Source organism: Harpia harpyja, chromosome Z (assembly GCF_026419915.1).
Source record: "Harpia harpyja isolate bHarHar1 chromosome Z, bHarHar1 primary haplotype, whole genome shotgun sequence".
Classification (NCBI taxonomy): domain Eukaryota; kingdom Metazoa; phylum Chordata; class Aves; order Accipitriformes; family Accipitridae; genus Harpia; species Harpia harpyja.
Window position 1 is genome coordinate 91,188,427 of NC_068969.1, and position 23,184 is coordinate 91,211,610.

Sequence of the window (23,184 nt, forward strand, 5' to 3'; positions counted from 1 at the left end):
ATGCACAAGAGAGAACCCAGAACAGGCTGCCTGGACCAGAATGGGGTTATCTGTTCTGACAGTGGTCTCCATTTAGGCTGGGTTACAGTGACTGCCAAACTGCTCCCTTGCCATGGAGAAAGGTAGGAAGAAAACTTTAAAAAAAATAATTGTATTGATTAAAAGTTCCTGTGATTCTTCCCTTTATCTTCCAGAAGAGAAAAATAAGGAGGCTCCACTCCAGTGGACAGCATTAGTCCAAAGACAGCAAGTTTCTCACTGGGAAGACTACATTCACATCCAAGTGATACAAAAGAGTCCTTTCATTAGATTTACCAATTTTACAAGGAAATCAAGGCTTTCAATCCTCTCTGAATTAAAAGCATTAGGATGCTAGACTTCTCACGTGCTAAATTAATTATGCTTTTAAAAACTGCAATGCTAGAGCATACTACAGATACAGTCAGTGTCAGCTACTTCTGGAAAATACTAGATCCTTCATATCTTCAGCTAAAAAAATTATTTTTTAAATTAGAATTTATAATTAAGCCTGTCTTGTCTACCTAAATAGATACTGCTTTAACTGCTCTCCCCTACGCCAGATTTCACTGTAGAGTTACCAGTATAATAAGTGTCAAGTATTTCAACAACTTTTAAGAATGTTGTTAGTATAAATGTACAAGAATATCTTAAAAACAGAACAGAGTCAATCTGACAGGCAGACATTAAGCTTTTGAAGAAAACTGATTTTTTTTTTATCTTTAGATTTTGTTGGAATAATAAAATGGCTTTCATGTCTTCCCTTCGTATTAGTTTAGCTATGAGAAAACAGGGCATGTGTCTTAGGAGTTCATTTTACTGATTGCAAACCCAGCAGCTGCAAGATATACAACAGTGGACAAATATGATTTTATCTTGTGCTAAAATTGATGGCAATAATAATTAAGACACACGGTATTTTTTCACTTCTTCAAAGGAAGATCACTGAAGACCTGTGCTTACAGGCCTTACTTAAAACGTGCATTTAGCATTGAACAGGTTAACACTTTAACGTGTGACTATTTTATAACAGTCATTAAAATGTAAAGATCATCTACTGCAGTAACACTGGTAGGAGACTTGACTCAGAAATAATATATACAAGGCTTATGGAACCTACAGACTGGAAAACCACTCTTTTCCAGAGTCTTCTCTTGTTTTAGATGAGCACAAATTATTAGGGTTTTTTCCCTATCTTGCATCTGTGAAAATTGATCTCCTTTCTTTTCTCAGTGAGTGCCAGAAATTGAACAGAAAAGAGAGCAGGATTCTGGGAATAGTCCTAGTGTCTGTCTGCAGCATTACTGGAGAAATAATGGAGGCTTCCCTCCATCACCTAAGAGAAAGAAGTACTAAAACACATTTTCCCAAGAAGCTATGAAATGACTATGTAATTAATGTGAACTGAAAGCCTTAGCAACAACTGCTCAATGTTGTCGTGTCATACAGTGTAAGAAATTTTATTTTTCAGGCTTTCTCTTATTCCTAGAGTGGTAGGAGAAAAAGGTTGCATAACAGATATTTACTCAAGAGGTCACAGAAACCAGCCTCAAGTTCCATCAGATAATTTGCATCAGGATCTCTGGGCCATGGGCAACAGGGATCCAGATACTGTACATGACTATAAAATACGGCCTGTACACTGAACACCTTATGGTCCTATAACATTTTCTGGAGTCAGGTTAGAGGGAGATGCATCACTTCTTGTATAAAGTATTTTAAAAGGTGACTGTAGCTTCAGAAAACAACATTACATAGAACGCATTAAACATAAGCAGAACTTGCTTCTATAGGAGCTATCTCAGCTGAATCTGGCTCATAAACCCATTGACAGGGAAGAAGGAAAAAAAAACCTCTCAAAATAAACCAAAGGGCCCCACAAGCAAATTCAAGTGGGAATCTGCAATGTACAATAGCATCCCTCAGAGGTGAGTGAAGTTCAGGTCTTAAAAATGTCCTTTTGTTTTCAGGAAGAAAGATTTAATGACTTTCAGACAATCAGTAAAGAAGTTAAGTTTTATCCAGGAATCCTACTGAAACCCATTGACCTAAAGAGAGGGAAGGGTGTGGGACAGAAATAGGATTATCACTCAAATCTAAAGTATCTCTTTCTCTCAAACTTTCCTTACTGCAGTCTAGGTGAACGTACGTGTGAGTTGCCATCACTTACTGACTTACTGCTCAGCTCCTGAGCCGCTGTAACTGAGCAGCCACATGCACATTGTTCTCTCCACCATACAAACCCACAGGGTGCTGTAAACCCCACCAGCACCAAGGTATACAATAAAACCTGGTTGGATCTATTCCCTTCAAGGGAGGGGCATGACAGCTTCAAAACCAGTATGGTTCAACAAGTGGTTTTGGCCACTGGCAACATGTGCATTCAGGACATTTTCAATGTAAAATTTATTTTTTAAAAAAAACACCATAAAATCATCTTTATTCAGTTTAATTTTAAAACTTAAATGGGAGAATTAAATTGCATAGCTTTTTCTCCTTTGCAAATTTAACGCTTCTGTCTAACCAATCAACAATATAAGGCATTGCAAGCTCAGATGTCAATAGTGGTACTGACACCCAGCCGTATGCCATATAGGACAGACGCTATCTGGATGCACTCCAAACTCAAGAATGCTTTATATTTATATTTAGCCCTTTGTACATACTACATTGTATATGTGCAGACATGTTAAAAAAGATGGGGCTTTAAACAAAAATAAAATTTCTCTGGGAATTATCCTGAAAACCTCTTTGAAATTCTTCCATGGGTCCCCCTGCTATTCACCTGTGTTTGTTTCAGAGCAGTGTTGCAATGCCTAACACAATGGCTCTTTCTTAATCATTATTGGGATCCTAGATCTTAGTCAGACATCTAACACTTGGATTAAAACTTTATTAGGATTGCAGCAATCACAGACAGAGTAAATAAAAGTGAGACTGCATTATCAATACGCATTGCCAATAGTATTGCAAATGTAAATGAAACACTGCAGTTGACAAAAGAACAAATAAATAGATGAACAACTGCTTGACAATTTAATTCATCAGCCACTTTGCAGGAGTTGCAGCTTTAGACAAAGGCAGAGGAACCCCAGTGGACACCAGAATAAGAATTTTGTGAACTGTGCAGATCAGTTAAGGTGCTACAGATTACAACTGGTAGTCTAGATTTTATACAGCATTTAGTTCCAATCCCAAAGTCTTTATTTATAGTCACACAAAAGGTATTTTAATTACTTGACAGAAATAAAAGAATCATTTGAAGGAAGGCTGGGAAGAAAAAAAACAAAGTGAGACTTAAACTTTGAAAAATTCTGGTAGGCTTTGATACCAGAGTCTCAATCACTTAAAGTAGTATCATAGAGAGATCTTTGACTATGAGGTCTATTTCTGTATACTTCTTTATGACAGAAATTCTCTTTCCTCATTTAAAATAGCAATACTCTGTATATTTAAAAAAAATGAAGTTACCAGTAATATTTTTCAGCTTTCAATAAACAGCCACAAAATCTCTGAGAATACTACTATGTTAACAGAGTATTTCAGTTCCAACCATCATGAACTGATGCATCTCTAGAAGTTGCAACTGAAAGTCTCTTGAAAGGATTAGAACTTTTGACTCACTCTGTATGTATCTTTAATGTCCTTATTGCAGAGTTTTCTGATGTGCTGTTTGTAAAGTTACTGTTTTTATACCCACTTGGGGTAGAACCAGTCAAGTATTTTCTCCATATCAGATTAATTTCTTAGACAAGGTTTCTTAAAACAGCAGCTCAATGCATTAGCCTTCCTAATTAAAAAAAAAAACAAAAAAACACTCCCCAGAAAATCCAAACCCAAACCGACTGAGTTTAGATAAAAGCTTACCATGGAGAGCTTTATTAGGAAGGAATCCTCACATTCTCTACAGCAAAAAAATTGGAAGATTACATAACAAAGGATTTACTGATTATGGGCACTGAACAGATGTCCTTCATAATGCTGAAGCAAATTATATTGACAGATCATTGAATGAGGAGATGAAAACAGGTTATTGTAACCCTATTTGTACTTTTTAGTGCATCTCACAGGGAATGTCTTTTTAGCCTAAGTAATAGGTCATCACTTAAATTCAGCAATAGAGTTATCAAAGTAAATATGAACACATGGAAAATAGCATTTTTGAATAAACACTTAAAACATGTAATGAAGTATTTAAAACGTGTAATGAAGCAATGTTACCATTTTAACATGTCAGTAATCTGTTACTCAGATATTAACAAAAGCATCTGAGAAGATACATGAAGTACATCACACTAGAAAATAAATACAAAAACTGATGAAGCAAGCAAGTCTTCTGAAATAAAACTTACCTTTGAGCCATCCAAACTGATTATCCTGTAGACATTTCTTGTGCTGTCATAGAAGTAGGACACAGTAACAGCATGCTTGCTGGTGGGAACCCAGTTTTTCTTAGTGTTCGGGTCAATCTGGAAGACATGAGCTCGGGTGCTGAAGATGGGTTGTTCCCTGAAGGATAGACAGTAAAAGTCATGAATCTAATTTGTACCTAACATTGTTGCACACAAGTTATCTGCCAGTTGTGCCCACCAGGGTGTACACATTTCACTTTGCATGATAATTTTTTTCTAAGAACTTCTGTAGGTGATGCTGCATTGAGCAGACAAGTGCATTAATATACACATGCAAGCAAAATGCAAGCCTTCTAAGGCAAAAATCAGCACCCAGCTGTAAAGTCAGATAAAGAGAGACATCTCTAATTAGATTCAGCCCTGTCCCATCATCTTCCCAGCCCTCACCCTCCATCTACCCCTTTAAACTAACTGGCATTAATACATGTATAACTTCATCTCATTACACTGCACACTGCAGAACATGTATGACTTCAAACCCCCTTCTCAAATATCTTTTAATATCCTCAGTATTCTAATCAATTTTAGGCCATAATCTGAAACTGAACTGGCTCAGTCAATGCAATTACTATGAAACTTACATTAATTAAGGCCAGGAAAGTGTGTTGTGAAACCCTCACTCTTTGGAGCTTCACACCTGAACATTTTCATAGCAACACTAAATATGTGTAACATACATGGTTTGAAGTTAACTGCTTAGCAACTAAAATTGTGTAAGGTAAAAAAAACCTACTGTACTTTAGAATTTACAACTTATTTTCCCCATGATCATTACCAGGACATAGAGCATTGCACAGAAATCTAAAAATATTTTAATATCACTACAATAGTTGTCAGTTCAAATTTAGCTACATTTTAGCAACAAATAGATTGCTGTATTCTTCAGGGAATGTTGCCATCAAATCCCAAAGATACTAAGTACCAGAACTTTAAGTTGGACTTAACTTTTTAGGTCTTCGGACTCTTGTTTTCTCCCAGTTCCAGGATATGAAGAAACATATCCTTTGTCCCTGCCCTCATTTCCCTTTAAGAGGTAAGTTTTTAATACATTTTTCTGCCCAAAATAAAAGCAAAAGAAAAAACTAGGATTCTGGGTACTCATAGTCAAAGGGTTTTAATCTGGCCTCATTACAAAGGGATACATGTGAACTCTCAGAAATATCTCTACTGCTTGGCAGCAAGAGCAGCTGAAGCCAGTAGCTTTCTGCAGCAGAATCCTATTACTCAGCTGGGAGTTAAGGCTCCTAGAAGCTCATCTGCCAGAAGATGTGGTGTTCTCCTACGTTGGGTGCTGGAAGAAGTGACAGAAAGGATACAGAACAGACCAAAGACAGCAAAACAGTGAGTTTCAGTGAAAGCTAAAGGAGAAGGAAGGCAGGCCCAGGGGATTAATGCACATGCTAGTCCTCCATACAAATGTTACTGTACCCTCAGCACCAACTCATCTTCTAAATCACCAAGCTATAGGAGGTTGGGTAGCTGTTTGCCTGATGCCAATCCCTTGCACACAAAGGTTATGCAAAGGTGACTTTTATAGCCCTTTTGTTTAGCAGAATCCTTACACTAATTCTTACTGCTCTTTCAAATATCTACAATTACTTCTTCAATCATACTTCAAACTTTAGTTCTTGTCTTCAATATTAGATACATTTTGCATTTACCTCCCAATTAAGCATATCCAAATGTAATGTGATGAATATTACCATAATGCAACCAGTTCTTTAACTCTGCAAAGTTAAACCGCGCATCAAAACAAAAATCTTAGAAGTCTGACAATTATTTGGATGAAGATTGACATTGAAAGGAGAAAATAAAAGCTCTGACCACATTAACTAAAAAGACAAAAGAAGAGCTGAATCCAAATTGTAGACGTGTGGTTAATGAATACATATTTGACCAGCACTGATATTCAAATCTGTCACAGTACAGTTTATCACACAACTGGGACTTTCAACATACCACAGGTTAGGATTTTAACATGTAAAAGGTAAGCGAAAACTATATGACTAAAGCAAGTAGGAGTGTCAGTAAAAGTCTGACTGTTCAGCCCTAAGTTGCTGCTTGCCTGCACTGTCAGCAAAAAAATCTCCCGTAGCCCCATCTACATATACTCAATTTGTTTGATGAGGTGGCCTGCATATTCCTGCTACTTCCTCAGCAGTGTTGCTCAGACACAAACCAGACCACTTTGCAGGGCACGTGCGTGGGTCCGGGGTATGCATTACAGTTAGGTATGGAACAGCATAAATGAAGCTTACTTACAGTTTTTTAATCACTTCTGATAAAACTAGCATTACAGTCTTTTCTTTCCATGTTTTAAATGAAACTACAGCTTTGCTGAATGACAAGCTGTCTACACTCCGTGGAAAAAGGATAGCTCCCTTCGTTAAACTAGTTGGACGATTTTGCCAGATTACAGGGGTAATCAGGATTTTTTTCTGACAAAGATGATAAACTTCAGATGCCTCTAGAATTAGAACCAACATTTTTACACTTGATGATGAACATTTATAATGATTATTTTTCAAACAAATGGAAGTTATGGACCTTCTATCTCCAGGACTAAATGTGTTATCGAATCAGTCAGTGATGTGCTACTGAAGTCCTTCGAAGCCGCTGTACAATTAGGTCATCTGTACTTTTCTGTAGCAACATACTATAGAGCTACTTAAATTTTACATTTGCTAAAATGTTCAGAAACAAACAAAAGGTAATATAAAAAACATATACAAGATTTGTAACTTCAGCTAACCGATATTTACTCAAACTTTTTCTTCTTCCATTAACCGCAGAGGACATGATGCCCTCCCAGACTGGAAGTTTCAGTTAATTCATCTTAACTAATATTAGTTATAGAAGTATTAGTATTAGTTAAATAGAATAGTTTCCTTTTTCCCTTGCTAAGTGCTCAGGCAAATTAATATATATACAAATTATATTTTATAATATATAACACTTATATATAAAAAAATTGAAAAATCTACTTTCACCTACACAGAGTTGAGATACAAAGATGAGAACAGCTTTAAATAAGAAAAAACAATCCTGTAAAAACCTCCTATCAGTTCCTTACTCAACACTCTCTCCTCTTCCTCTTTCAGTTTTCTCTTGTCATTCTATCATTACCAGAAAGTATTTAGTATTCATTGAAGACACTAATTGGAACTAAGACAAGAACTCATAGCTAATTACAAAGAGAAGTCATTCATTTTTCCAGAAATATCCTGATGCTGAACAAAAAGAAAAAAAACTAGCAAGAATGCCATAGTAACACAATTTGACTATTAGAAATGTCCGCTTGGGCATAGCAGAAACATTAAGGCTAGTAAGCTGCTGTTCTTAATTGGCTTAGACTGCAATGTTACAATGGTCAAACACAGACTAAAAAGAAGTAAGAAGTGAGAAGTCCTCCTGGACTTGAATGGCAATGCAAGGTCTAAAGAAGCATAAGATACCGCTTAAGCAGGTAGAGTCACACCATTTTTTTCCATCATTGATACAGAAATCCATTCATTGATATGTGATCAGTCCTAGGCTAGGCTTAGGAGAAAAGCCTGTGTCCTAATAGTTGAACGAACAGTGTCTTCAACCATTCTTTCTATTTTGACATCTTAACACACCCTTTTAAAAAAAATGCAGACTACTGAATCTAAGAACCTAAGGTTTCATTTTCCCACATCAGACTAATTAAAGCTTTCACAAAAGAATCTTAAGTTAGTACAGAAGGTTAGAAAGAACTTTCCTTGCTAATCTATAATTAATATTTACCTTTTAAAAAAAAGCGTCTATTCTTTGACAGGTCTGGTACTCCCAGACCATGCCAACACTAGTGCTGAAGACCTCTTTCCTCTTGTTTCTTTCCCCACACTGTTGTTTACCGTGACTCCAAAGTTATTTTCATCGCCATAATACCTACAACTTCTCAAGGCTGGGATTCTGTTCTCTTAGTTGCTGTAAAAACAAGGCCACTGAAAAGAAAGTATGAACTTCTGCAACATTAGTTCATGTCCTACCTGCCCCCCCTTATGGTGTGTTACTGATGCTAAAAAAAAAAAAAGTAAAAATTACATACCCCCCTCCATTCCACCTGCATACTGGGCTAAATTGACAGGGTTTTGGTAGGGAGGGTGCTGCACTGTGAGGGACGAGGTCAGGGACTGCCCTGTGCAGACACAAGAACAGACCAGGACTGAGGCTGGAGAAAAAAAACAGACAAGGAGATGACACCCGAGCAGGGGCTGGAGCAAAGAGCTGCCCAAGCAGGAGCAAACAGCAGACACGGGAGCAGGTGTAACACTGAGGTGACTATGGCCCATGGAGGAATTGAGTTTAAAAGGAGGAAAAAACAAAACAAAAAAAAGAGCCACCACAGGCACTGACCACCATCTTCTGAGCGCTACCTGTGATGAGGGGCTGAGAGACCAGGAAGAAGTTGGAGAGGTGTCTGCAGGGAAGATGAGGTGTCTTTTCTGTGTTTATTTGTTTGTCTTCATCTTCACTGGCAATAAACTAAATTGAATTAAATTTCCTAAATCAAAATGGTTTTGCTGCGCATGACATTCCTGCCCTATCACAAACATAAAAAACAGACCTAAAACTTTATATAACAGCCTGCTGGATCCCCAAAGCATGCAGATACACTAGAAGTTTTACATCTCTAAACAGAGCTATTTTCTCTGACCCGTATGACAAAAGGGGATGAATAAGCAGGCCCAGTGTGATGGAGTCATCCTAGTCAGCTCAGCTTTGATAGCTCTAAAGTATCTATCAAGTAATGAAAAGTCCATGAGAATGAACATTTATGTCAATCATTTCAGTGATTTCTATTTCCCCAATATGGATCTTAAAAACTCCAAAGTGCATTACCCAGACTTACTGGTTTTGATGCACATGGAGTCCACATACAAGACTGTTTTCAAGACTAGTCCAACAAAATGTGCCTTGCAAATGTGATGAAAAGGACTACGAAGTTGCAAACACAGCAAGATCCCACCATTCAGATTTCAGTCTCAGAGTTTCAGAGGAAGATGATGCCCTGTGCATCCAAAACCAAGCCAACATCCTTGTGCTCAGAACTGGAGTACAACCACACTCCAAGTTCCCTATCCACAGTGGAGACTGGATGAAAAACTGTGCTTCCCTCAGTCCGTTACAGCCACAAGCACAGCAGACCCTGCCACATGGCAGCCTTCGTGCTCAGCACACATGCTCTGGCAGTCCTAAGGACTGCAAACTCTCAGTAGGCATCACACACATGTTTTTGCAGGTAGTAATTTTGCACACAGTGACTTCGGAGCCTCTATAGTATCTGTCATCCAAGGTAATTTCTCCCCATATCACACAACATGAATCTCCTGCACGATCTCTCAGGCATTTGCTGATTATCCTCAGCTTTAGGATAGGACAAAGACCTTTTTGCTTTTTCAAAATGACAGCATACCAAGACTACAGCTTTCTCCCAATGCCCTGCGATGGTCTTAAAAAATACTCTCCCTAGCTTGTTTTTAAAGCTGTAGCAAGCTTTTGTTACAGCTTGAGGAGAGATCCCTGAAAAGAAATGAAGAGAGTGATTAAAGGTACAGCTATAGTCAAAACTAATTTGTCAGCTACGGCATCCAAACACGGCCAATGGTTTCTCAGGAGCCTAAGTCAACAAGCTCTGCAAACACAATTCAAAGCAACAGAAAAAACCAGAATTTTCCTTATTCCCAAAAATGCCCTGAAGTCTGATAAATACTGTATATGGAAGCTTGTGGGACAGTATTGCATAACACTGGCTTCTTGTTGTATGGAAACTGTTCTGAAATAAAATCTTTTTTCTGGACAGAAAGTGACTGACAACTGACATCTTGAAATAAAAATTAAACTTTTAAAGTACTTGAACAAAACATAGTGACCATACTTGTGAAATGAGTACATCTTAAGATTTTGCTTTCTATATTACATACATACAATTAACAACTTCATTGTCCCCAAACAAGCTTTGAGATAGTAAAAAAAAAAGTGGAAATCATAATCGAGCAACCAGATCAAAATCTTGCCCATACCACCAGCGGTTTACCTAGTTTTATACTTACTTTCCTAGACCTGCTTTTGCTGTTATGTTTTGGGGTTAAGTCAGATTTACTCAAGGTCAGCAAAAGCTTAAGAATTTGATCCTAAAAAGCTTGGTAAGTTTTCTGTATTCAGTGAGCAGTTAATACATATATGCGCCTGAAAGTTAATACATAGATGCGCCTATTTACCTATGAAGTTCAATGGCTTACTTTATAGAATATGTTCTATAGCTACATAATACTGCACAGAGCAGTGCCTTCAAGATTTTTTCTAAACTGTTTTGTTCTCATTTAACAATCAGCTTTTAGTATTAGATCTTTAACCACTTCTGAGTTAATACACCATCACAAATAATACCAGCAATTTTTCGGGATGTGAAGGGAGAAAAATTATCTAGAACCTTTCATTAAACCTGTAAGATGAAGTAAAAAAATACATTTACCTTTGCCAGAAACACCATTACATACTGTATGTTAGATTTTCAAGGATACGAAGGTTTGATCAACTGGAGTGTTTCAGCTTTAAATCAGATATCGCACAGTATTTAATGGACATAAGATACAGGAAGTCAGAAGAAAATCATTTAGTGATCTGCTCAAATTTACATTTCTATGAAATTAGTGTTTTGTCATGGGCGATCAGGAGACAAGGCCTTGCTGATAGGCCACAAGGCAGCTGACAAGCCTGCTGGCTTCATCAGCTTGGCCAGCTCCAACACTTTGCTTTTCCAAGGGGATGTTGTAGCCTATTATTTTTAGAAATCTATGATAGACATTTTGATGCCCAGTTTTGCCTATTTTTCGGAAGGAAAGGTTCAAACCCCAACCCCTACTAAACTCTGCCCCTTCCCCTCCACCTTTGCCCACACTACAGCATCTACACTTCTTCATCCATGTTCTTTCCTCTTTAGCTCTAGTCTTAAACATGAACAAAGAAGTTTCAAAGATGGTAGAAATATAGAACATGGTTTGAAGTTAATTCCAATCCTATGAAATTACAGATCGGACTTTGAAAATACTGAAGAGTTATTCAAACATTAGATTTTTAAAGTCCTTTAGATGTCAAAATAACTTTAGAAGATAATGGCAAACCCCCCACTGAATCGATGAAACAGCTTCTAACATTAAAGGGTATATAAATAAGCAAAAGCACTGCCGGACTCCCCTCTTAAAACTGCATTGCACAACGGTGACACTAACGTTAAATGGACTGAGTCATAAGTGGTTTTAGAATTCAAATTGACTTAGGAGCTTTAGTCCAGTGAACGGGAAATCACAACATGCTCTAAGATATTGTCCAAGTTGTAAAAGCTGTTTACTATTGGAAATGATTCTGTGATGGGTTCATATAAAAGTCCCTGGAAAACAGCCTACAGGAAAAGACTCCAGAGCACTGGTATTACTTATAGCGAAGGCAGTCAATTAGATGTAACAGAAATACCATGGTATCATTCCAGTGGAAATGTGACAGAGAACTTCATATTCATCCAATTTTACACCTGCATCATTTTGTATTATCCTAAAGAGACAGCATATCACACAGTCCCACACTCTGTTCATTCAATCAGGACCTGTTGGTGATGATGGCAACACTTCTTCCTCTCCTTTACCAAGTTTTGTTTGTTGTTTTTTTAAAATATTTGTACAAATAGCAGAATTAATAAAAATTGGTCTAAACCAAAATTCTAACTCACAGTTGGACCTCCAGTGTCTAACAAAAGGAATCTTCCACTTGAAACCTTCCTGCATTTGGAGGCAGAACACCTAATCCAAGAGATTCCTCTGTGTCTATTAGGAGTTGAGCTCTTGCTCTCTCAACAAGCACTCTTTTTGACCCGGCTCTTTATTTTCATAGAATTCTCAGAAATCTATTATCTTTGAAATGTCAATGTCCCTGTAAAGACTAGTTGAAATTTGAGAGCTATTCAGGCAGGAGGGGGAACCATTGCACTATATTTGCATACCTTAAAACCCTAGGCTTTAAAAAGAAAAAAAACCCCTCACAACATTTTACTATGGGCTAAGAAGTATATGCAAAACACATATGTATACAGCTAGGTGCAAAGGATATTTGTATCAATGAATAAAAGTTTCTGTATGACACAGGAAGCAAGTCAGGAAAGCAGGTAACTTCAAAATGTAGGGCAGAAAACATTTCTGAAATCTATTACTTCTGATAACATTTTGGCACATCCACTGATGTGGAAGGCATCTTTATGAGCATGTAATCCTATAAAATAGTCCATTCGGGAAAAAAAATTAACCACTCTATATGTGCCAATCTCAACTAAATGCTCAGGAAGCCCATACATGAGACCTTCCAGAGGAGGAAGGCAGAGAAGAAAGGCAGAGGAGTATCCTACAAGCAGGCACTGTAAGACAACTGCAGACAGCACTTGAAATTTATAGTCATCATATAAAATCACAAAAGCTAGGATTACCATACCTTGGGAAATAAGGCTTTTGCTATTAAACAACAAAAAAACCCAACCCCAAAAAACATAATCATGAAGAGCAATGAGCAAGTTCATTTAAACTCATTCCTCTTCTGTCTGAGCTTCCCATTCATAAGAGACCAGTGATGAATAGTAGTTACTGGTAAACTTTAGAATAGCAAAGAGCTTCTTCCACAGCACGGATTTAAAATTAATGGTAGCACAGCACAGAGATTACAGGCTCACAAATTTACTAACATCAACAGCATGGAAGCTGGCAGAGTTGCAAAGCACATGACAAATCAATGCCCAGGTTCCCACTCTCCTCAGAGGATGAGAAAAACCAGGCACAATGAGTTTACTGTCAGGACAGTGGTGGTGGCAGGACAGGACACTGCCTGTGCTGGCAGACCCAGGCACAGGAGAATGGAGTAAGTCTTAGACCAGGACCCAAGTGACCTGGCTTTGATCTGTCTCTCAGACCTACCTTCTTGCCTCATTGCAAGTCATTCATTTGACCTGACCAACTCTTCCATGGCACCCTCCCTCTTAGAAAATATACTTTTCCAATCTATTTCACCAGCACTTCTGTTCAGGCATCTCACTGACTGTGAAACCCTACAAAACATCAGGAACAAGGGTCCCTTAAACAGCTCTCCCTCAATATTTGTCTCCGACACTCTTCTTTGCCCTGCTTGCCTTCACAGCCTTAAAGTCACATTCATTTTGACATGCTCTGATCAGTGTTTTTACATACACACACATACATACAAGATATTACAAAGTGTCTTAATAATCAAGCTGGTCACTAATTCAGTTAGCATACTTTGAGCACACCAAACAAACAGACTCTGCCCTCAATATCTTGCATAAAGAACAACCCCCTCGCAGCCCTCCTTGGCCCTCACCACATGTCAAGGCACAGAAAATGCAAAAGCACTCAGAAGCCAAGAATCGTCTTTTGTCTCATCCCATCTTCAGATGCCTAACATCAGGTGGGGAAGGCTTTAACATATCAACTGAAAATTCATGAGATTGATGGAATAAATTATTTTGGTAGGTCAGTGTTAACTTCACTGCATGACAGATGGTTTTAATTTTTTCTTTTCCTAATTTCCAGAGCAAATTTGAGATATCAGTAGAGAAGACTTGAGTGAATTCTCTAGTTGCATTACTGTTTCTCAGAATACAGTGAAAATTTGAATAACAGCATCCACTCATTTTCCTTCAAACAAGCAATGGATCATATTCATCCACAATACAGTGAAATCAGACGGGTCTTACTAGATATGCCCAATGTCCAGATCAATAGTGAAAACTTATGTTTTGCTTTCTCACAAATTGCAGAAAGCAAAAACTGAAACATGAATATGTATGCACATTCTTCAGGGAATTAACAGGACATAGCACCCAGGATTCTGCAGAAAATTTGGCTTACTTAGATGTGAGTCAAATTTGGCTTACTTCGATGTGAGTCACAATTACACCTGTAGCTCAGGCATTTCATCCTACTATCTAGGTAGTATCTCACTAGTTGCTTGTCCTCGCCATGCTGAATCCCTGCTCGAGTCTGCCTCCTAACTGCACAGAACAGCTTGCAGCCTAGCACTGCTGTTTCCTGGGGCTCCCAAGATGGTAAAGGCATTCCCGCCGAGCTCTAACAAGCAGAGTCAACGTGCCCTCGAAGTCCTGATCAAAACAGAACACACTGAATTACATTTGCCCGTTAAGATACAAACTCCTATATTCAAAATAAAATACGTACTACTTAAAATTAAGGCTTATATTCTATAGCAAGGGGAAAAAAACCCAACAAAACTCATATTTTTAGTATAATGTCAGTAAGCATGGAGCTGCTTGCACTAAAGAGTAAAAAAAGATACCTGGAGGATATGTACAGTGTAATGTTAACCTGAGTTTAAAAAAAAGGAAGAAAAATAGATAAACATTGGATTTCCATTCACTCCTATAATTCTGTGGGTTTTTAAGAAATGCCTGTTCTCCAGTGCCCCAGCTATTATATACTGCTCAAGTTCTGCAGGTAGGCAACCAGCCGAAGTGTTACAGGAAACACCCACACCAAGAGTTTATCACTGACCATGAAAGTTCCTCCAATAGCTGCATGAAGGTCTGCCTCTCTAAAGTTTCCCTTTTTTGTCCTTCCACCCAAACTTCAAAAGCTCACTTTCATACCATGAATCAAGTGAGAGCTTTGTGCGTCAAATGAGGTAACAGAAAGTGTATTACCAAGGACAAGTACTCAGCTTTATCTTCACACTTTTAACTTCAGTTTATGAAGATATTCCAGGGATATAAGCATCTTCAGAATTTTTCCAGGTACTTAAGTGATTATTCCTCTAAATCGTGCAAGAAAGTGGACAAAGGTATCTCTGAATTAACTTTTACCTTAAGTTTGTTCTTAAATTACAAGATTGGAGAGAACTAGTCATTAGCTTTTAATGACTTAAGAGCAGCTAAACTATGTCAGGTTGAATTTTAGGATATTTACCTATAGTGAAAATACTAAGTAATCATGATAGCAAAAATTGATCCAAAGTTGCATTTTATTCCTGGATTTTGCTCTGTCCAAACATTATTGTCAAGGAAGTCAAGAGAGTTCTTCTGCCTTTATAACTAGACAATTAAGTTTAAGATGTATAGCCATTTTCCACACCTAGTCACCAAAAGTGTTAACCAGAAGCAAACAGAAAAACAACCTAATGTCAGGTTCTATTCTATGAACAAAGAACCCTGGAACAACAGGCTAATGAGACATTTCTGAAAGTAATCTAGATGTTAACATTCCTGCAACAGCCCTTACAGTAAACTAAGCTAAGCTGCATCTGGAATAAGAAACAGGCAGGCAATGGTCTAAAAATACTCATTTCCCTCCATTCTACAGCATGGAAAAGCAACTTTGCCACACTTGCAACACAAACAGAAATTAGAGGAATGAAGCCTCCACAGCACAACATAGCAAAGGAAGAAATAATGTCATTCATACCTGCTAGGAAAAAAAGTTTAGAAAGGTCCAACAGCAATTGATAACCAGGTTTTCTTTTTAATTCCCCTAGTTACTTGATAATCTCTATATAGAGGCCATCCTTCCTTTGCAATCTACATCTAAATCTCCCATGCAATGGAGCTGTGTGTCAGTCAGATTACTCTTACAGAACTCATGCAAATATTTTAAGGGAAAACATAAAGCAGCTTAACTGTTCAGCTTGAACTTCTACGGTTACTTAGCACAGCATTTCAACACACAGTCGTACAACAAGTAAGTTACAGTTTACTGCCCTCTGCACCACCAGTTTTCTCAAGTTTAAATAAATAGACATTTGCTAGACCTGGTCTTCATGGACGGTTATCTGTGGTCTTCAGAACCATTACAAGACCTAAAGTTTTAAGGAAAAAAAAGAAGATAAAAGAAAGAAAGAAAACACCTATACCAGCAGAACAAGCATAGTTCTCCAAATATAGAAGCAGAGAGGGTGAGAGCACAAATTTGCTTTGGGATCCAGAGACGGTCCTGGTGAGCCAGGACTCCGTGCTCTGCTTTACAAGCAGGTCCAGCAGCTCTCTCCTTTCCAGGGGCATGGAGGAGGAGGAAGAGGAGGGGGAGGAGGAGGAAGAGGAAGGCTCCAGTTGGGACACAATTTTCAATCTATTGCAATCTCCAGAATGCAAGCCTATTCCCATGCTGCATGTTTTCCTTGTCACATTTCACAGACACCCTTCAAATTCATTCATGGACTCTTTGAGATCTAAAGTTCAGTAGTTTCCTTTGCTAAATAATTTTCAGTTTATGAGAAGGGCTGTTAATGCCACTCACAAATAACTAATTAGACCAATTGAAGCTGACTACACAAGGTGAGAATTAAGCCAAATCAGATGGGGCCACTTAGGTGCTGTTGCTGAGGCACAGATGGGGAAAAACAGCACCCTGCAAGCGCGTGAAGACTCTTAGATGTTAATCATACTGTTTGGTGCGATATAAGGGTCATAACACAGCAGTGGTAGAACCACCCAGAGTAGCACATTCAAACAACTGACAGACTGAAACTCCTTGCTTTGTCCCAACATGAAAGCATGAGACTGTCCAAAAATCAACACCCTCTGTTCTAAAGTTTGGTTAAATCAATTTAGTTGCTGTAATGAAAATCCTTCAGCAGCCATAGCAAGTGTCACTGTGCACAGCTAGCACAGCAAGAAGGAACCAAGAACAGAGGGTTGGCACTATGACATACAGTCACGCAGAGCAATCCTACATTAGCCTAAGTTCCATAAAACACAGCAGAGTTCAATAAACAATGTAAACACAGTATTTTCTAATTTGACCTTCAGCGTGATTTTGTGCGCTCCATCAAATCTCTACACTGCCTATGACAAGAATTTCTGTTCTGAAGGCTGTATTCCACGGGTATGAGGCAACAGAGACAAAGCTGGGGCATCTGACAATAGAGACAGATGACAATTTTGGAACCTAAAAAGGAATAGAAAAGACAAAATCATAGAATCAATTCATCACGTGTTTCCACCAAGATAATCAGCAATTATATGGTAAACAGTGATAGTATTTAAAAATCAGTATTTTTAGCTAATGTTAAGTTGAACTGCTGTTTTTCCAATCATCTTTGACTTTGAGAGACAACACTTAACTAATACTAGTCATAATTTTGCTATTCTAAAGACTAGATCTCTCAGCAGCTTTTTCACAACAGAAAAACCAAGGAATATATCTCTTCCTTGTTTATTATAAGACACTTGGAATTTGTCTCAAACATATTTCTGTAGCAAAATAAGGTTTCCTCACTTGGCATCACAATCTTTAGCAACCCCTCCTTGTAGTGCTTCTTACCAGTTTTCTTTCACGACCCTCCTTATTGGCTTTAAATTTCCACTTTGCTTCCTTGTAGGTCTTCATACAGAAATGATCACACCTCCTTACCACTTCTCACCCCATCAACCAAGTCCACCTCACCTTTTTCTGCATCTCCAAGTTACTAATTTTGACATGCCTTCTACATGTGAAAATGCTTCTTATTTAGCAGGCCTGGCACCTGTCATTCCTTTCATTTCCAGCTTAAAACCCACAAACCCCTTATTTAACATTAAGAAGTTGTCAGTTAACAGTCAGTTTTGACAGCTTTTACACTTAAACCTCAGAAATAAACACCTTGAAATAAATCATTAGCACAACCTGCATGGTGACCACAGACACCTCAAAGCTGAAGTCATGCTTCCACCAGCACTGGTGAAAAGTATCAGAACTTACATATGGAGCAAGCAGAATGAACCAGGCTGAATAAACATGCATTTCATCACTATCACCACCAACTGATCTTCAAACAGTTTGCAATCCCATCCGGACTGCTACAGCTGCATGCTAAGTTTCAAAAAGAATCACTGGTCCACATCACAAGATCAGAATTGCATTATTTCATTTGGATCAAGGAACTGAATTAGACTCCTAGAAAGGTAAACAAATTAATTTTATATTCATAAGTAACAAATCAATTTGAATCATCCCACTGAGCACTGCAGAAACTATACAGCCTCTTTAATTCACGTTGAGCATGCCATTACCATGCCAGCAAGTCCCTCCCTTCTGATAACTTACAGCCTACTAAACACTATTGAGTTTTGGAAGCAGTGGCTGCGTCTATATTGAGCTGTAACTGGAAGCAACAGATCTCAAGTCTCCTTGATTGTTCACAACACACATATGCCAAACATTCTGAGACTCCTCCTAAAGCAGGACACCCAAATACCGCTCCTGACAGGCCTCCAGCGCAGTTTACTCATCAGATCACTAAAGGCATTCCTAGGACGGCTACAAATCCTGTTTGCCCCAATGACGCGCCTTGCGCTGGCAGGCAACTTCCCACCATAATGGTGAGATTCACAACACGCATACAGGGCACCATCAGTTTTTAAATATACCAGTATGACCACACTGTGTCTGGAGCAAATGGTGCACTGCACAGCCCACTACAGAGGCCGACATGGGAATAGGTACACAGGTCTGCATAGTAAATGTCAGCCAAGGGATGCCAAGTGCTGTGCCATGGGGATGGGCCCCAACAGCTGGAAAGGAACAGCCATACCTGCACTAGGCTGTCTCACTGATAAGCAGCTCATAGGGAAGATGACCGTGCTGGAAACACAATGGCTGCATCAGTACTACCCTTGGGTATTGCTAACCAAATAACATAAAGAAACATTTCTTCACTGATGGCTCATACACTTGCTTTGATTGTGCTCGTGGAGGCTGGTAAAGACAAGTATTATGCATTAGCTGTCCTGGAACTAGATTATCAACCACTTTTCAAAGCATACTGCAAAATATAGCTTATACTGCAGAAAGGCACCTACAATGACAGTAGTTCTAACCCCAAGATAGAAGGTAGGTATCAGGGCTTTACGCAGATGGAAGTTACTTTACTTGGTGAAAGTGTAATTACAGGGAAAAAAATCAGAACTCAGGAAACTGCTCAGCATTTTGACAAACTGAGCCACAAAATGCACACCATACAGTTTGTGCAGAAGTGTTGGCTCAGTTGCCTGTGTGACAGTTAAAGCTGTAATTTTCTTACCTATTTCACATGGAATTGGAATAGCCTACATTAGAGGCCTATACTTAATAGTTCAATAAAAATATTCAAGCAATAAATACATGCCACTACAGTTAGGAAGCATCTAATCAAAGACCAGGAACCAGTGCTTGGTAAGAGCTAGTTAGTTGTTTCAGTATGACCTTTTTTTTATGAACAGGAACAATTTTCCTTACATGGTACCTGAATGAACTGGAATGCATTCAAAACCTATGTACAAACCAAGAACTAGAAAAGCCTCCCTCACCCACTCCTTTGCATAAATATCAGGATAGATATTAAATTTAAGCAGCCAAGCCCTAGTGTTTCTGTATCCATGAAATAAACAGTGGCCAGAAACAAGCAAGTTTATTACTTGCATTGCAAAGTCAGTTTTAAAGAAAGCTGTATTTAAAAACATGCTAAATGTGGTACAGTCTTCCCAAACTGGAGCACTGAGGTGCTCATGTGTTTACTTCCAAAAGAGGCTTAACTGAAGCATCAAATACAAGTCCGTTTAGCAGAAACTGCCATTTCCCACTCTCTAACAGGTTTTGTGTTTAGAAACAGAATACATACTATGATATACGACTGCTTAACCTAGTCAATAGAATGCCATGACTAATACCATACTTAACTGCAAAAAAATCTCAAGTGTTTACAAGCAAATGAAGAGGAACGGTTCTTCAGGAAGATGAACTGCATACATATAAGACAAGATGATTTAGAGCAAAGTTTTGTATCTGCCAGTTAAAAGTTTAAAGCATCAGTTTTAACCATTACTTAATCAGCTCTGTGTGAAGTTTGATCACAACAACTAATTTCCCAAACCTCTAGCATACAAGCATATTAGTTTATAAGCATAACGGTATCTGAAACCAGAATCCTTGTCTTTTTTCTTTTTTCTAATGGCCTCCATTAAGGTGTCAGGTGACATAAGCAGGTCACCATGACTGTCAAGTTTCAATGAAGAAGGTTAACTGCTATTGTGCCACTCTGGTCAGGGATACTTCTTGTTCAATACAAGCTTCTCACAGAAGAATACTAGCTGCATTTTTCAAATGTGAAAGACAAAATTTCACTTCATGATCACAACCAGTGATGCTAATCATAAACTGTATGTTATCATCAAGTTCTTAACAGCACCACAGAGTCAGGTACTTTGCTGCAAAACTCGTATTCATATGAGGCAGCATTCAATGATCTGTTTTTCCAAAAATCAGTTAATTTACCCACAGTCTAAAATCATCGTTCTATCCCTTGCAATGTTTCTCCTCTACAATGAGGAAGCTAGCAGGACTTGTAGAGGGTGAAGACAAAAGTCTGTATCTTAATAACTGGGTAAATTACACCCATATTCTTCCTGAAGGACTTCAGAAAAGTATTATATGCAAGTTGCAAATCATCAAGTCAGCAACTTTTAGGGTCTAAATAGACTCATCAGGACTTGTCCAGAGACATATAGGACTTCAAATTAAACTTCTGTGCCAGGTTCCCACTACATACATAGCTTTTTCCAAGGTTGCAGAACTGTTTGAATGGTTGGATTTTGTAAAACCCCTTTGAACTTGAACATGGTGTTGGCAGTTAATATTCTTCCTTAACAGAATCCTCCTGCCAGGGCGTTCAATTATTCTTTTCCAAATTATTCCAGAAACACACGCAACATCCTACACATATTGCTCTAAGTGACAACAAATTCCTCTGAATTAGCAAAGTCTTGAGTTCTACAAAAACAATAGCCAGTGGCAGAAGTAGCAAATAACAAGACAAGCAAGAAGGTGGAACAGAAGGTAACCTATACAAGATCTAACTTGCATCCTATCTGTAAAGGCTGAGTTAGCACAAGTGATTAGAGGATTACCATGTCCATCTCTGAGCACTTAAGAGCAGCAGTATTCTTTAAATCTAGGTTTTAAGGTTGTTACTAAGGAACAGAAGAGAAGGACTCTTTAAATATATTTTCATGCTAAGTAAAATTGTTCTTTGGAAGAACAGCTCAGGAAATAGCAGATCCATTTTCCTTTGTCTAAGAACTTTGCTCGAGAATAGTATTAATTCTCAAATCCTGCTAACGATAAAAGTAAGTCGCAGATGTTACAGAAAAGGCCCCTATAATGCCCTTCAATCCATCCCAGTAATAGAACTATTCTAGCTTTTGTTCCAACCTGATTTTAAAAATTCATAATTAATGTAGACAAAAAGGGAGGATTTTTTTAAAAGATGTATCTCACATTTAAGGTCACCAAATACAGTAAAAATTATCTCAGATCTTGAGTGGCCCACTGAGATCCGTTGTAAGAGACACGGGCAGCATTTGCATTCAGATGTGAGGTAACTTAGGAAATCTACACAGTTCAGTGCTCATGCTTCACAGAAATCCCATCAAAATGGATCATTACTTAACCATGTGCTTCGGTGCCTGTGTCTTTTTCCAGAAAACTTCCCAAAGATCCTGGGAGTTTTACTATTGTGCATAGTCAGACATGCTGTCATCTGAGCTGTGCAGTGCTTCTGAAGAACCAAGCCTACCTAGGACTCAAATCAGCAGGACACCACCTATTCCCAAGCAGAGCCAATCATTTCCTGGGAGGAACCCACTTCTTACATATATCTAGACGCAGAGAGCTCTGGATGCCAGGTAGTGGGCTTGCTAAAGCAGACACAGGAAATCCTTCTATGTGTTGTAGAAGAACAAAAATATTGACATGGGAAAGACATATACTTGGCTGTTGAAAAAGCACTTGGAAATCAGTATCCAGAAGCTGAAAGTAAGTTAATACAAGAGAAATTGTTCCTGCCTAATTGCAGGTTAACTCTTTCAGCCATACACAAGTCAGTGAAAAATAGGGCTAGTGCAAAAGCACAGGCGTTCCAGTTTCAAAGTCAATTGGCCAAATAGCTGCTTAGGTCCTCAATTACTGCATGCAATCATTTGACAACAGAGCTACACAGCATCTATTATTCCATATGCTTACTTTTGTTGGCATGGAAAACACCTTCATACCCTAAGAAGCCCTGACACAGCTGCACACTCCTCAGTAAGTCATGTGTCGGGAGAAAACACTGGTTTCTCCAATGTCACACAGTACATTCTTTTACATTTTTTGTACAGACAAGCCAGGGCTAGCAGACTGTTGGAAATGAACAGGCACAAGAAATAGGAATTGTGAGAATACATGTCAAAGATTATTTATTTCACCAATACTTCACTGTAAAGTGTTGACCATTTAAAGCTCATTCTTCAGTTTTCAAAACTCAAGGAAGATCCCATTATATGTCCTGTTAGAAGAACAGCTTCAAGATTAACTATGGATCCAAGACTATAGCATACTATTTACAGAATAAGTCATCTAAAAGCATTTAAAAAACCCAAATTCTAAACAGCAACAATATTATTTATCATGTTTTTTACTACGAAAGACACTATGGGAAGGGGAAAAAAATGTCATTTCTCAAGAAGCTGAGACTCAACCTAGTGGACACTGTCAAAAAACCCCAACTTTTCAGACTTCAGCTTCAAAACTGAAGAGCAAACTTGGACAGTAATAGCTCTGAGTCTGGATCTTTTTGAACACTTCCCGCCAGAATAAACAGACACTGCTGTAGCAAAAGGTAGGTCCATCCCACCTATAATGACAATTCCCTTGTGCCAATCCCTGTATTGGTA

At 38.3% G+C, this 23,184-nt stretch overlaps 1 protein-coding gene across 1 annotated transcript in view; it reads right to left on the minus strand.

Moving 5' to 3' along the window:
* The window catches only part of HOMER1 (homer scaffold protein 1), a 93,285-nt gene that overhangs the window by 63,231 nt on the left and 6,870 nt on the right, over nt 1–23,184 (minus strand). Inside the window, exon 2 of the mRNA XM_052777001.1 lies at nt 4,371–4,527. Coding sequence (XP_052632961.1) covers nt 4,371–4,527 — 157 coding nt within the window. The remainder of the gene's footprint in view (nt 1–4,370; nt 4,528–23,184) is intronic.